Here is a 14,492-nt window from a genome sequence, read left to right on the forward strand (position 1 = left end):
CCCGGCACATGGTAGGTGTTTAACAAGTGTTTGTTCTCTTTACCTCCTATCCCCAAAGATATTTGTTTCGATTTTAATCTGGTTTCTTCGTATCTAGCTGAAATTAATAATTGCTTTTGGTGGCCCTTTTCTATAAAAAGGGTACTCTAAGACATTGCTGGTTTTTTCTTTTCCCTTCAGGGCAGGGTTGAGGTGGAGATTGGGAAGGAGGGCCTCAAGTTTGAAAATGGAGCCTTCACTTACTATGGTGTGTCTGCCCTGTCTGTACCATCCTCAGGTAAAAGCACTAGAACATGGCAATCTACAAGCTGGGACTCCTACTAGGTTCCAGTTAACAGTATAGAGGCCTTGCGTGTGTTACATTCATTGTCAGATATATCAGAAGCATTCTGGCCTAGTGAAATGTCTGCATGTTACCCAGTTATTTGGCCCTTTGAATTAAAATGCTGCCTTTAATAGGAATTCTTTCACTCTTCCCCAGCTGATAATCACTTTCTCTCCTCTGTATGTGGTATTTATTTACTTCACTCTTAGATTTGTAAACTTTTTGAAAGCAGGAGGAAACTTTTTTTTCCTTTTTTTCTTCATTCCCAGCACGTAGTAGGTGTGTAATAAATGGTTGTTGGTTGATATGTGCTGTGATTCCTGGGAAGTATGGTAAGAGGAAGAATATTTCTTTTCATGGGGTCATGTGATTTATGGCTCCTCAGGGACCTGAACACACTGTTGTGCTGGTATACTCCTTTTTCTCTCCCACTTTCTCTACAAACTGAATAGTCTAATTGTACAGAGAAAAAATGAAATTGGGGGGGGGGGGGGGGAGTAAGTAGCTCCTATCATTGTGATAATTCTAACAGAAGAAATTTTGGTGTGTAGATAGTAAATCAAAAGTGCTTGTAAGAATTGTGGTAGGCAGCATGTCACTTCTGGTCTTTATTGGCCGTGTGACCACAGGTAAGTCTCTTAAGCTCTTAGAACCTGAGTTATTTCCTCTATAAAATAAGGATCATAACATTGATAGTATCTATCTACCTCCCAAAAGAATTGTGAAGTTCATATGAAAAAAACATGATAAAACACAAGTGAGCTCAGAGCATTGAGAATACTGGTTTTCTTTCCTGTCTGTCCATTTCATCTTAACAGATTTCATCCCTAACATACCTCCCTGGGAAAACTTTATTCCTAATCAATCTTTTCAAAATTCTTGTCAGTCTTTTCTTTAGTATGGAGTAGTTTCTAAAAATTTCAGGGTAACCCCTTCCAATGTGGATGCAGTTTGCTGATTGTACACTACTGATTGTTGCCTTTCTGCAGTTCATCAGTCCCCAGTTTCTTCAATTCGGCCCAGCCGACGTGACCTGCAGTCCGAGCCAGCAGAGAGTACCCACTATTCCTCTACATATTGTCCAGACTACACCGTGAGGGCCCTTTCTGACCTGCAGTTCATTAAGGTGAAGGTCCTTATAACTCATCAGTGCTGGTTATGTGTTCCTAATGAGGCGCTAGGCTAAGCTGGTCATGTTTCTGCATAGGACCTCGTTAAAATTTTATCTATCTTTTGGACAATGACCTTTAGATCCAAATTGATTGTTCTTGCCCAAAGCATTCTAACTTTATCTTCTCTCCCTCACCCTGTCTTCCTCATCCAAGCCTGTAACCTGAATACCTAACATTTCTTTGAATAGTTCCTTTCTGTTTTTTAAGATCCCTCCAATCAGAGAGCTTCTTTAGGGTTTGTTTGTTTTTCTTTCCCTATCTAGGTTCTTTTCTTATTCCTCTCCAGTAGTTATGTTTTGTTTAAATAGGACAAAGGATGAATTAAGTAAGGAAGAGCTCTGAAGCTAAGTGTCCTTTTCTTTTTCCCTAGGTAACTCGACTGCAGTACCTCAATGCACTCATGGCATCACGTGCCCAGAATTCCCCACAGTCTCCTGAGAACCTGGACCTTCAAATTGTTCCCAACAGCCAGACCAAGCTACTCAATAACAAGATTGCTGCAGCAGCAGGTAACCATCCTGCAGCAGGCACTAGCAGTCACTAAGTGTCTGGCCTTTGACCAAACTCAGTTACTTCCTTCCTGTTGGTATTCTTTGTCCCAGTTTCTTCCCTTCCTTTCTCCTTCCCCCTTTCTTATCAGCTGGCCTTTAATTAGCTCTGCCCTTTATTGTTAAATGGATTTCTATTTGCTTCAACTAGTAGGATGTATGTAAAGTCTATGGCAGCTTTTTAGTTTGTGTTGATTCACTTGGTTAGGATTTAGCTGCTTAACTTCTGGATTCTATGTTTAATCACTCTCTAGTATATTTTAACTCTAATCCATCTCAAAAATACCTAGTCTCAAGTGAGACTAGATTGGGATGTGAATGGGTTACTACAACACCAATCACCATTATTAGGAAAGCAACTAAAGACAACAATTTTGTAGGATCTCATTTTTTGGTAAATTGTTAGAGGCTCTACTGTATGCAGACTAGTTGTGTAAAGGGGACACAAGCTTTTTATAAAAGGAAGAAATAGAGATATGATATAAATGTGTATGGCAAAAGTCATGAAAAATTATGCATTATCAGATCTAAGTTTCTTGGAAGAATAATCAAGGAAACTGAAAAATCATGTTGCTTTTTGTGAGCTTTGAAGTAGGAATTAAAAACATAACTTGGGGACTCACATAGATTCTCCTGGGGATGGTGTAGAGGGAAAGTAGGTGCTGCTTCAAATGCTGTCAGGTACTGTCTTTACTCATATACTCCCACACAATTATGAGAACTGTAACTTCTTTTGTATCTTTGCATCTTCACTCTGACTGGTGAAAGTATAAGTACATATAAACATCAGCGATGTCTTGACCAGTTATTGTGATATTCAGTCTTTTGATATTTCTCAAGAAGGGACATTCTGTGAGAGATGTCAATCCCACAGATTAGGCATGTAATCAAAATATACTAGCTGCTTTTTAATTCATTATGTATTATCTATGAACTGAACCAAAGATTAGTTATGTCTATTTTATACTTTGTATCTCTGGCATCCCTTGGGAGCTTTGTTGTATGAGTATTTTTTTTTCCCCTTAAAACTTTATGCTTTGAGTTTCAAGAGTATCGCTAATTGTACTACATTGGAATTACAATATATCTGAAATCACACTGAATGTACCCTTCAAGAACTTAAATTTATTTTCTCAATGTTTTGTTTGTTAGTTTCTGGACTGAAGAGTCCCCTAGGAAAAATTTCTCTTCATCTCCCTTAATTAAGTTCTCCTTTGATTCTGATCCATCTTCTTGGAGGGGTGACAACCAGAACCATTTATAAAATATTTTTCCAAGAACAGGCAAAAGTCTGGAAAATATTTTCATTTTTGTTTTAAACGTTATCCAGAATTTTGTGGGCTTTCTGTTTATAAGTGTATCTTTAGGACAGTTCTGATTTGAAAATAATATGGTCACTCTAAATTCCTTTCCCTCACCTTAAAGATTTTTCTTTTAAATAGTTCTTCCTGATCATCAAGAAATGACACACAGGGAAGCTCAGCTTTTGAGGCCTTTCTTTAGTGTTTCCTCATTAGCTTGCTATTTCACTATGCAGAATTTAGCTAATCACCTGCAAACTTGAAAATTACTATGTATGACTAGGTAATTTATAAGAAGTAAAAAACGCTAGTCTTAGAATCATTTCCAGTGAGAATTTGATGTTACTGCTTACTCAGATGAACATACTTTTTAACTACCTACTTCCTATCAAAGTGTCAATGTCAGTGACCATTTTAAAACTAAAAAGATTATCTGATATCTTATTTTTAAAGCTATCAATACAGAATCCTGTCATATTTTTTGAAAGTAAAAACAGTTAATCCACAGTTTACTACCAAGTGAATTCAGAGGTTTGTTTAAGAAATTTTATACTCCAGATTTCTAGAAGAAAATTTGCCTGTAAAATCTATCTCATTTGCCATAAATTGTGTGGGAATTGTGTGAGTAAATACAGTTATCTCCTGGTCTAGTCCTCAACAATATGTGCTGACTGACCTGCCGTTTTAGCTAAATATTTTGTATCTTCCTCTCTCCTTTCTCTCCTCTTCCCCATCTCCCCTTTCTCTCCAGCCTTCCCAGTAAACATTTCCCTCTTTGGCACAGTTGGAAACTGCAGTTGATAGATGACTGTGGACTAGTGAGAATTTTTGTTTTTTAGAAAACACCCAAGGTAAATATCTTCCATTTCCCCCCCTTCTTTGGCTTTAACAGGCTTTTGATGTTTGGAGGAGCACTGCCAGCATTTCTGTCCAGTGACAAAGTTCTGGTAGGAAGGCAGCCTGTTTCTATTGCCAAGAACTCCCCTCCTGCAAAGGCTGGTGGTGTGCAGAATTGTTTCCCTTTTGGGAAGGAGTGGTGTTTGAACTTTTCTGTCCTTAGTACCTACCACTTTTCATTCTTTTGAGAAGCAGAGTTCCTGCCAAATCTCCACTGAGTTGTGGAAAACCAAACCTTCTTAGTCAAAACTGATTCTTTGTCAAGGGCTAGGTTCTTTTTTCTCCAGATATACCTTCCTAGCCTACTCCAGATTCAACTTACTTCCACAGAAAGAACCACTCACTATTTCCACAGACCTAGATAAGTAATTCCTGACCCTGTGGATTGCTTTCTATGAAGAGAAAACTGTTTCCTAATCCCAGCCCTTCACTAGTTGAAATCTCCAAGGTACCTTGAGGCGACCCTCTGTTACCAAACAGTTTACTGTATTTGTTGCTGCCTCAGCTTGTTCATCTTCAGGAGATAGATGATGACCTTTGTTCTTCACATCTTTTTCAGGGACAACCAACAGCAGACCGAACTCCCCAACAGAAGAGAGTCTTGGGAAAAACACGAGAGTTTAATTTCTTGCCATGCAGCCCCAGAACTGGGGATGGACAAGCAAGTGGGGAACTTGAGTGAGCCCAGGAGTAGCTTCATGCCAACTTGTCCCTTTCCTTTCTGGCCACGTTTTAGGTGGCTTTTAGAGACATGGGCTCTGGGCCTAATGCCAGTGTTAGGAGCCTGGTGCAGATAAGAAACCTGCCTCTTTGGGGGGATGGGAATCAGCTGTAGCATCATTCTCCAGACCCTGCTCCTGGGACAGGAGTCAACAGGGGAATTAAAGACCATCATCTCGGAATCCCAAGGTGCCCTTTCCCCCATTTACCTCCCCCCTCCCCCCCCAATGGAGTACTTCACAGCCTAAGGCTGTGATAGTGGAGTATTATTACTTTTCGAATGCAGAAATTATACTCTTTTAACATGTGGCTGTGACCTGCATTCACCTCGTTTTTAATTTGCCAAGTACCTGCTGTTGGCAGCACTTTGAGAGTGAGCCAAGAACACTGCAGCCTCTGCCCAAAGCTTTGATCAGAGGCTTTGTCTGTGGCAGTATGCTCTGGCCTTTGAGGCTGTTCCCTTCTTCAGTGTCACATTTTTATCTTCCCCTTTTATGTCTTTCATGTGCCAAACCCAAGTACTATATAGTGGCAGGTGCACAGCCTGTCTATTCCCCAAAACTCCTCCTGTGGAGGCTGCTGTTTGCCCAAATAAAAAGAGCAAGCTTTTCCCACTCCCAGCTCTCTCTCTGAACTAAGGGTTCAGCCCAAATTGTACTTCCCTTCCTGACTTGGTCTTGCTGCTTTAAATTATTAGAGGTAGTCCCTCATGCTACACAGGTGAAGGACCCAGATTTCTCCCTTTTCCCAGGGCTAGTTGCTATTTACTAATAGTATTTTTTTTTTTTTTTGAGGTCACGTATGGAAGGAAGGTGTGCTATTTGAATCTATCCTTACTATGATCCCACGTCATGGTTTTCTAACAACCTCTTGGTTCTGTTGTACCCCAGTCTTACACCTTTTGCTCCTGATGGTCTTATATTCAGTATATAACCAACAATGTGATTGCCATCCTTGGGAAGCTGGCGTATAGAAGAGCATTTTGAATTTCTCTAGAGATTCAATCTTAATTCCTGATCTTAGGAATAGAATTTAAAAGAGGATTACTTCTCTTCTTCACACTGGAGCTTCCTTTAAACCAACTGCTTGCCATTATATGAGTAATGGAAGTCCCAAGACCAGAGATCACTGCCTAAAAGGCAAAGTTAGAGACCTAGTTTAGAAGAGATTGATCCCTTTCTGGGGTCAAGGTAATCTGAGGTTCTTTAACTGAGTTGCTTTTTTCCTTGGTAGTCTTTCCATCTGGAATGGGGAACCAGAATGGTAGGGCTGCCTGGGCAATTAGCTGAAGCAAGTAAAAGGGGGAACAGATTTAGCTCAATCTTTCTTAAGAGGGATTATTAACAAGTCACCTATGCACAATAAGTCCAAAATCCCAAACGTGGAGCAGGGGCACCCTGCACTATGAGTAACATCATCCTCTCCTTCCCCCCGCACTAAGTGCTACTGGTAAATGATAAATTTCTAAGCTTTAGTTGGCAGTTTTAGTGAAGCACTACATGGCTTTGCAATTCAGGACAAGGTAGTTATGATTGGAACATGTCACACTTAATAATAGTTATTTTTCAAAGCTTAGGTACCAAAAGTGGAAAATGGATTATTGCTGTGAACACTTTTTCTCCATCTTTTTTCTCTCCCTTTTCTTTTTCACACCAATATAGAGTATAACCAGGCTACAAAAAGAATCAGTTTTAATGAATAACAACAAAATGGATCCATATAAAAATGTTTCATTTGCTCTTATTGCACTTTTTCCATTTTCTCATTTTAATCACTGCCATAATCATGTGACAGAACTTATGTCCTCTGGCCCTAGCCTTGTAGACTACAAAGCCTAGAAGGCAAAGCCAGGCTGCTGGTGTGTGGAAGGTTTATGACTTCAACCCACACGAGTGGGTTTAGTCTATTGCTCTCATCCAACGTGGAGATCACTCAGCCCTTTAAGCTGAAGGGGAGTAGAAGCCTATGAACATTAGCAGCCACAGTGGCACTTGTCATGTTAAGAATATGTAATCCAGGCCTTTAGCCTAGGCCTGGCCCAGAGAACTTGCATAGCATGTAACAGGCTAAGGGAGAGGTCCTGTCCTTTTTTGGGTTTCCTCCTCCTCCTCTGTCAGTCAGCTAAAGCAAGGTTTTTGAAGAAGAGGTCTCTGGTGGATTTGAAGATCTCAGCCTGACCAGCAGTACTGGATCAGCAATACAATAGAAAGCAGAAAACTTAGTGGTAAGGACAATAGAAACTTGCCTTAGGATTCCATCTATCAGTATCCACTAAGAAAGGTAATATAAAAAGAGGATCTCAGTTAATCATTCAGTGTACAAAAATAAATGGAGAAAGTATCCAGAATGTATTCATACTCAGTTCCATTATCTTCTCTGCAGCCAAACTTTCCTGTGCTTTTAGCACAAGGGAGCCTGAAAATCCAAACCTTGCTGGATGTAGGACAGCAGGCATAGTTCCTTCTCTGACAAGCAGGAAAGAGAGGTGGCACCTCAACACCATGGCAATCTACCCCAGCACTGACTGCCATGTCAGGGAAGCCTCAATCCTTGCGAATTTGGGCCACCCCTCCATGTATTTCAGGAGGAGGGGGGGGGCTACAAATAACTGCAGAGCAAGAGACTGTCACACTGATACCTAGGCCTTGGTGAAAACAGAAAGTCATAGAAATTCTGACCAAAACCCTGGGGCAGAGAGAAATGACTGGGGACCAGAGTGGTCTAACCCCTAAACTGTCAGTCTTACAGGACCCTTTAGCAACCAGGTTGGTTGTGGATCTAGGGTTTGGTTTACTGCAAGTCACAACAACCAACTCAAGAGTCCTTAAGGCTGAAGCTTTCCAAAACTACATCATATCCCATCAGGGTTGCTGCTGATGGAAATGGGTCCTTAGATAAGTTGTAACAAAGTTTAGGTCAACCACAGGCTAAAAGAGCACAACTCTGGTTCTGATGCTTCTGAATAGCTTTTGTGGGCACCATGGTTGACACGCTGCCAGAGTTCTCATCTCAATCTTCAGTAGCCCTAACTTCATCTTTGTGAGTATCTTAAAACCTTACTTTCATTTCACTCCTACATTCTTTACAAATTTGTAATTTCTTTACTGACCTGAACAGTTTTCTCTGACCAACTCAAACCAAATAGGACACCCCTTAAGAGTTATAAGTGTACTTAATATAATTTCCATCCTGAATTCTGACCTTCTCATCACTGAGGTAGCTACCAGGATAGGTGAAAAGTTGAAGGACAAGGAAATCCTGGACCAATATGCTCTACTATATAGAATACTAGGAATTGAAGGGGGAAATGGACAAAAGGTCAGGGAGTCAACCACCTTGCCAAACATGGTAGAACACATAAATAGAAGGGGTTCAGGGAATAATAGACTTGGGGGGAAAAACCCAACTTGTGGCCTGACCACCTGTCTATACACTAGTCGTCTACTACACAAGAAGGGACAGAAGGGAAGGGGATGGAATGGTAGTAGCCTCTACAAGGTCTGTCATCTTCATCAGCAACGTGTTCGGGGATGCCCAACATAGGCCCGCAGTGTTTCCTGGATGCTTCTCTGCCAATCTCGGGCCAGCTGTACTGGTGTCATTGCCCCCTGAGAGCAAAGAATAGTCACAAATACATTTCATTTCCTCTCACCCACCCCCAAAGCAGCCCCCTACATCAAAATGAAAACTTTGGCCAACCCTGTTATACTCACAGCATTACGAACACCCAACTTGGCCCCATATAGTAGCAACATCTTCATGGCCTTGTAACGGCCATGCCGTACTGCCTCATGTAAAGCTGTATCTCCCTCCTATAGGAATGACACATTAAAAGAGTAGGGTCCTCCCTTTGTTCCATTCCCTTTTTACTTTGTCTTCCATGTGTTGCATAAGAAGAAATAGCTCCTGATTATTTAACTCCATGAAACCAGGTGCTGCCAATGAGCTCCTCGGGTAAATTTTCATCCATTTAAGATGCCCTCAGATCACTTTCCATTACTGAGACCACTTTCTTACCTTATCCTGTATATCAATTTGGGCCCCACAAGCAATAAGGTGTTCAAGACAGTCACAGTGTCCTGTTCGCACAGCCACATGCAAGGGTGAACTCCAAATCTAGACGGAGGCGAGTCCCAGGTTAGGAATTTGTTAATTCCAAACAATTTACCTCAATTTATCACCTTGGTATATTCAACCCAATGAGAGAAATTTCCCTTCCTACACACAATGAAATCTCACTGAAGGACTTGCAGCATTAGGTCTCCAGCACTGATGATGCACCTGAGTAATCCATACTCCCCGCCAGAACCTTTTACCTTGTCCTGGGCATTGACATTAGCTCCCTGGTTGAGCAGCTGTTTAAGGACGTCTAAATGCCCTCCACGACAGGCCCAGAACAAAGCTGTCCGATCCAACTGTAAAAGAAAGTCCTGTGTTTGGAGAAGGGCTTCAGAAGGTACATCTTGAGGGCAAATTTCCCCATTCAGCCCCACTGGGAAAAAAGGGATCCCAATCTCCAGCTCTCTTAGTTCTTCCTCCTAACTTACCATGTCTCGAGCATCCACTGTGGCACCTGCCTCCAACAGCTTGTCTACAATTTGGCTATGACCTTTCAGACTAGCCCAGTGCAAGGCTGTTCGGTGAAACTAAGTATGGAGAAAAGAAAGATGTGGATGGCTACCCTTCCAAGAGAATTAGAATTTAAGGAATTAATGATTCCTGTAACTAGGTTTGAAATGTCAGAAACTCTTTAATTTCTCTCTGTCCTACCATGTCATGGGCGTCTGGGTCACCACCATCTGCCAGGTACTTATCAATCAAGAGCTCTTGGTTTTCAACAGCTGCCTTCAGAAATGTCTCCAGGTCCACAGGTTGCAGCTGGGATGGGGGCTGCAACTGGGATAGGAAGAAGATAAAATCATGGACTATTCCAAACAGACCAACACCTTTTAATATTGTAGCCCAGGCTGAAATGCTCTTGGGCCTCCATTGGATGTTTTCCCCACCACTGTTTGGTCTTCTCCATTCACCTGAAGTGGGGGATCAGGTGCCCTGGGGGGGACCCTCCGTTTCAGGCGTTTTTCTTTCCTCTGCCGCACCAATTTCTCCAAGTCGGCTAGGCTCTCAAGCCTGAGCCTGGAATTGTTAAAAGTCTGGAGCTGAAATAGGAAAAGAAACAGGTCATACATATAGGATGAGGATGGTAGAAAACTACTGGCAATGGAGAATAGGCAACTATCAAAACTAATCCAGATCATTTGGCATAACTTTTTTCATTATCCTTTCACTAGAAAAGCCCAAGGTTACTCACAGGTATGGATTTCCTAAAGTTCCACGATATATATATATATCCCAACATTACCTTAGCAGCTCTCCAGACATATCTATCTATCTATCTATCTCTCTCACACACACACACACACAAACATACGAGATATACTCACTTTCTTCCTTTTTTCTTCAGCTAACTTTTGCTTCTCCAGGGCCACAGTCTCTTGGGGACCCAGTCCAGGGTCACCTCTCCAGCCTCCAGATTCAAGGATTCCATGTCCGATTCCCAGATTTTTGCCCTCAGTTCTCTCATCACTTATCTGTGAGGAAGAGGTTGTTGGGAAATTTCTAAAAACCCTCTGAAAACAATTGCTCAGTAACTGCTTGAACCTGGTGGACAAGGGAGCCCCTGGATTTGTAGCTAAGCTCAGCTGAGGGACATGTTTTTACCAACTGCAGTGCTTCCTAAGGATTTGGGGAGCGGCTGAATGCCATATGCATTTGCACCTGTCCTTGCAGGGGGTCATAATCCTAGCTATTTATACCACATTTGTCCCTGCAGTTGGATAGGGTCACATAAGGGAAGGAAAAAAACTTTTAATATGCTGAACAGATGACAGCCCATCACCAACCAATCTCCAGTTGCTATTAGGGGCAGACTGCCCCAGAGGCAGAAGTCCAGATTCCTAGACTATTCCAGAAGACAAAAGTCATTCCTGTTTACTCCTTGCTGAGGGGTTGGAAATGATGAGAAAGAAGGGATACAAAGATGAGACTTGGAGAAAGGGCAAAATAGAGCACTTTTAGACCAGAGGTTTTTAACCTTGCACTAGCAGTCTGATAAAACTTATAATAAAACCAGAATGCTTTAAAAAATATAAGGTAAAATGCAGAGGATTGCAAAGGAAACTGCAAAACAAGTTCATAGACTTCATAAACATGCAGGTCTAATTTCTGTAGAAATTACATTGACCTTCCAGTCACATTTCCTATACATCATCTCGGTTGTCTCAGCCAAGGAGTAACTTCACCCTGCTCCCAGGAAAGTCCACTGTGGCCCAGAAATGAGTACATGATCTTCGCTCTGTTCCCAGTGCACAATAGGCCTAAGAGCGGGATGGGCACTGCACTGACAGGAGAGCAGACAAATAACTACAATTATACATACAGTAACGGATAACTCATTTCATTTCCCAGGAGCTTAATTTGCCCATCTACAAAATAAAGTTAATTAGATGACCACTAAGGTCCCTTCCTATTCCAGAACACCTTTTCCTACAATATAGAGTAGAGCCTTTACCATTCCTATGGCAATAATTAGGAATCTAGCTCTACATAAGACATCACTTTGACTTTCCATATGTTTGTCAGAAGACCCAAGTCATCCCCAGTTCTCCCAATCCTAAGGTCCAAGACAGAACTCCCCAAAATTTCAAAGGGATCTGTACACGATACCCACCAACAAATCTCCACAAATGCCACATTCTATTTTCCAGACATTAGACCTAGTTTGGGAAAGGGAACAGACAATTCATGGCTCCTAAAATCCTCACTCCCCTAACCAACAAGGGAATAGGTTTCTCTAGAATTAAATACAGCTATTTTCAGGCTGTCAAGAGGGCTAACTGTAGGGCAATACACAGGGATATCTTTGAGGGCTTTGGAACATAAGATCAGGAAAATTGAGAAAGAACAAAGTAGGCACCAGCTTACTTGGCATTAGTATCTTGAAATACTTCATCTACTTACTGTCCTCATTTTATTGCTATATAAACTAGTTCAACAAAACTATTCTGAGACAAAAGTATTAACAGTAAATTCTGTGATTCCCTACCTGAAACTACCACTAAGATATAAAAAAAATTGAGAGCTTCCCCCTCAGCTTACCAATCGCTGAATGCTGATGAAATCCATGGTCCCCCCCTGCTCTTGATTCCCTCATTATGGCTAGCTGACTAGCACTTTGCTTTTTTATATCAGTACTACTGCCACAAAGATAGAGGGCACAGGAAGGACCCAGGGATGAAGCCAAGGCCTACAGGGTCAGATAGTTCAGAGCTTCTGCAACTAACCAAAATACCAGCCTTGAAATAGGACCCAGCTGAGGGCAAAATATGGTGGTGTTATCAGCTGAGTCAGTTATATCTCCACCTACCTCCCCCCCTTCTATTTGACCTCTTTATATACTGGCACATCAATCGTAGCAGAGATGACCCAGGGGAGTTTAACCCAAGTGTATGACTAAGTATAATTTGAACATTATCTCAAAATGATCATCCAGCAAGCCTGTATTTAAACAGGTCAGGAGGTCTAAGCTAATGATTCCAATGTTATTCTATAACCTAAATATCTAAAAGGGAGGAAAGTAACGTTGTATTTGCCAAGAAAAGGGCAGGCTTCCAAAGATATAAAAGGGTGTTTAGCAAAGGTAAACCCGGAAGTGTCACCTTAAGAGGAAAGACTAATTCCAACTGATGATTGAACAAGCTTCTCTATTCCCCACTGCTTGATACCTCCCCATATTTTTTTCCTCCCATAAATCATGCGTTTTTAATTTCTAAGCTAAGCGCATACAAGCCAAGCTTAACCTGTCACCAACAGTAATCATTCTAAAAAAGGTAATTCCACACATGAACTCTAGACACACGGTACCTTGTCAATCTTTAAATCAGTAGGTTATGAGCACGTTTTTTTCTTTATTAAAAATGTTAAAGCCTATATTCTTAGGAAAAGGTAAAAAGAATCAGAGCTCCACAACCAATGCAAAGTAAGTCTTTATATTGCCTCTGTTCAAAACCAGCAAACTTCTCCTAATCGAAGTGAAGCTGTAGCTTGTAGAGTCCTTTTCCAAGTCGAGCAAAGCCAAGTAAATAAACAGTCCTGTTTCCTCTTCCCAAACATAAAATCCAATTCCATGCTTTTTTTCCCTGATCTCCCGACAGGCTGTACCTATTTCCCATAAGGGTAGTCTGATTCTTTATCTAGCTGGTTAAAATCTTGACCTTCAATAAAAAAAAACAGATGCTAATGAAAAATGATTCCATAATCAGACCAAGAGGACAGCAAAGCAGTAGGGGAAAGAACCAGAATTTCTAAAGATTCAATAGTGGCACAAATTATTCTCCTGGCCTTGGATCAAGTTTGAAAGGGCTACATTCAATGAACAAGGATTTAAAAGCTGAAGTTAGAGTTGGAAGAGACTTTTGACATTATCTTGTCCAGCTCATTTACAATGACAAAAGTAGTAAGTAATGAGGCTGGGATTTAAATCCAGATTCTAACTCCAAATCCAGCACTCTCTCTACTACACCAATTGCTTCTTGAATTCTCAACTGAGGTAGTCCAAAATGAGTGACACTATCAGAGCTATTTTCCTTGTAAGTGCTTTAATACTTTGTGGGAATATCCAAGCAGCCCATGCCTTGGGATTTTCTTTAATCTAGTTAACACTTTGCTTCTGATATAGTTTTGACATATTCTAGATGATTTCTTGCCTCCAAGTTTTAAGGTCACTGAAGAGTTATGACTGTCAGCAAAATACTAAAATAAAAATAAGTCTGACTAGTTGCACTCTAACAATGAGGTTATCTGGGTATTGATTATTTTACTCCCAAGAAAAAGGATCGTTCTGGGATTTGGGAAAAGCTGTTTCCCCATAAGAATTATCTGGTCATTGGTACTGACTGAACTAGGGAAATAGCATAGATAGGCATCTCCACTAATTTAGAATACTAAATATACTAATGTGCTAATTTAGAATATGATCACCTGTCAGGCTGGATCGCCTGCACCAAGTTCCCTTCCTGGCCTGGGCATTGACCTCCCTCAAGACGGTCCTATCTCTTTTACTCAGTCTCACAAGCCCTGAGTTTCAGTTTTCCATTCTGTAGAATGCAGTAGAGGAAGGTGCTTGGGGATCCAGATTCCAGAACCCTTGCTGAGACAGAAATCTGGTTATTCAGCTAGCAAGCAAGTCTCGAAGGTCACTGTTGCAGGGCAGTAAATCACACGCTAGCCGAGCCTTTCGGTCCCGAACAGCTTTCAAAGCTGGGCTATGCTGCAGCAGAAGGCAACACAGATCCAAGTGACCTCTCTCAGCAGCCTATGAAGGAAAACAAAAATCAGGGGGGGAAAAGGAGGGAATCAAAGTTCTCTTAAGGCATACTATATCAACTCTGATATTTCTTTCCTGAAGTTTCTTCATTATGCCCTGAAACCCCAATAGAACTATCTTCTCTCCTAAAAAAAAGAGTCACTA

At 41.3% G+C, this 14,492-nt stretch overlaps 3 protein-coding genes across 5 annotated transcripts in view; 1 reads left to right on the plus strand and 2 right to left on the minus strand.

Annotated features, from left to right (window-relative positions):
* The window catches only part of CNNM3 (cyclin and CBS domain divalent metal cation transport mediator 3), a 25,512-nt gene extending 17,719 nt beyond the window's left edge, over window positions 1-7,793 (plus strand). Inside the window, exons 5-9 of one of the 2 annotated variants that reach the window (XR_004231886.1) lie at window positions 181-277; window positions 1,315-1,451; window positions 1,868-2,006; window positions 4,098-4,197; window positions 4,803-7,793. Coding sequence is in view for 1 of the 2 variants with exons in the window: in XM_003757776.4 (XP_003757824.3) it covers window positions 181-277; window positions 1,315-1,451; window positions 1,868-2,006; window positions 4,803-4,867 (438 nt within the window). In the remaining variant the exon portion in view is untranslated. The remainder of the gene's footprint in view (window positions 1-180; window positions 278-1,314; window positions 1,452-1,867; window positions 2,007-4,097; window positions 4,198-4,802) is intronic. The other variant, XM_003757776.4, reaches the window with a different exon arrangement.
* Window positions 6,589-12,285, minus strand: ANKRD23 (ankyrin repeat domain 23). Its single transcript, XM_031951488.1, has 9 exons — window positions 12,122-12,285; window positions 10,408-10,554; window positions 9,994-10,122; window positions 9,734-9,859; window positions 9,511-9,609; window positions 9,280-9,378; window positions 8,981-9,079; window positions 8,677-8,775; window positions 6,589-8,571 (listed from the first exon to the last, which is right to left on the minus strand). The coding sequence occupies exons 1-9, from the start codon at window positions 12,146-12,148 to the stop codon at window positions 8,476-8,478; spliced, it is 921 nt and encodes a 306-aa protein (XP_031807348.1). The 5' UTR covers window positions 12,149-12,285; the 3' UTR covers window positions 6,589-8,475.
* ANKRD39 (ankyrin repeat domain 39) overlaps window positions 10,486-14,492 on the minus strand; it is a 9,695-nt gene continuing 5,688 nt past the window's right edge. The window contains exons 4-5 of one of the 2 annotated variants that reach the window (XR_001120311.3): window positions 14,003-14,336; window positions 10,486-10,554 (exon numbers count right to left, since the gene is read on the minus strand). Coding sequence is in view for 1 of the 2 variants with exons in the window: in XM_003757744.4 (XP_003757792.1) it covers window positions 14,193-14,336 (144 nt within the window). In the remaining variant the exon portion in view is untranslated. Of the gene's footprint in view, window positions 10,555-12,388; window positions 14,337-14,492 lie in introns of those variants that run through there. The other variant, XM_003757744.4, reaches the window with a different exon arrangement.

This window comes from Sarcophilus harrisii, chromosome 2 (genome assembly GCF_902635505.1).
Source record: "Sarcophilus harrisii chromosome 2, mSarHar1.11, whole genome shotgun sequence".
Lineage (NCBI taxonomy): Eukaryota > Metazoa > Chordata > Mammalia > Dasyuromorphia > Dasyuridae > Sarcophilus > Sarcophilus harrisii.

Excerpts from the sequence above, each read along its gene's own strand:
- ANKRD23 (XM_031951488.1), bottom strand. The coding sequence starts at position 12,148 with ATGGATTTCATCAGCATTCAGCGATTG. Across the intron at positions 10,555-12,121 it reads TCATCAGCATTCAGCGATTG|ATAAGTGATGAGAGAACTGA; the intron begins GTAAGCTGAGGG and ends TCTTCCTCACAG. Across the intron at positions 8,572-8,676 it reads AGTTGGGTGTTCGTAATGCT|GGGGCAATGACACCAGTACA; the intron begins GTGAGTATAACA and ends CTTTGCTCTCAG.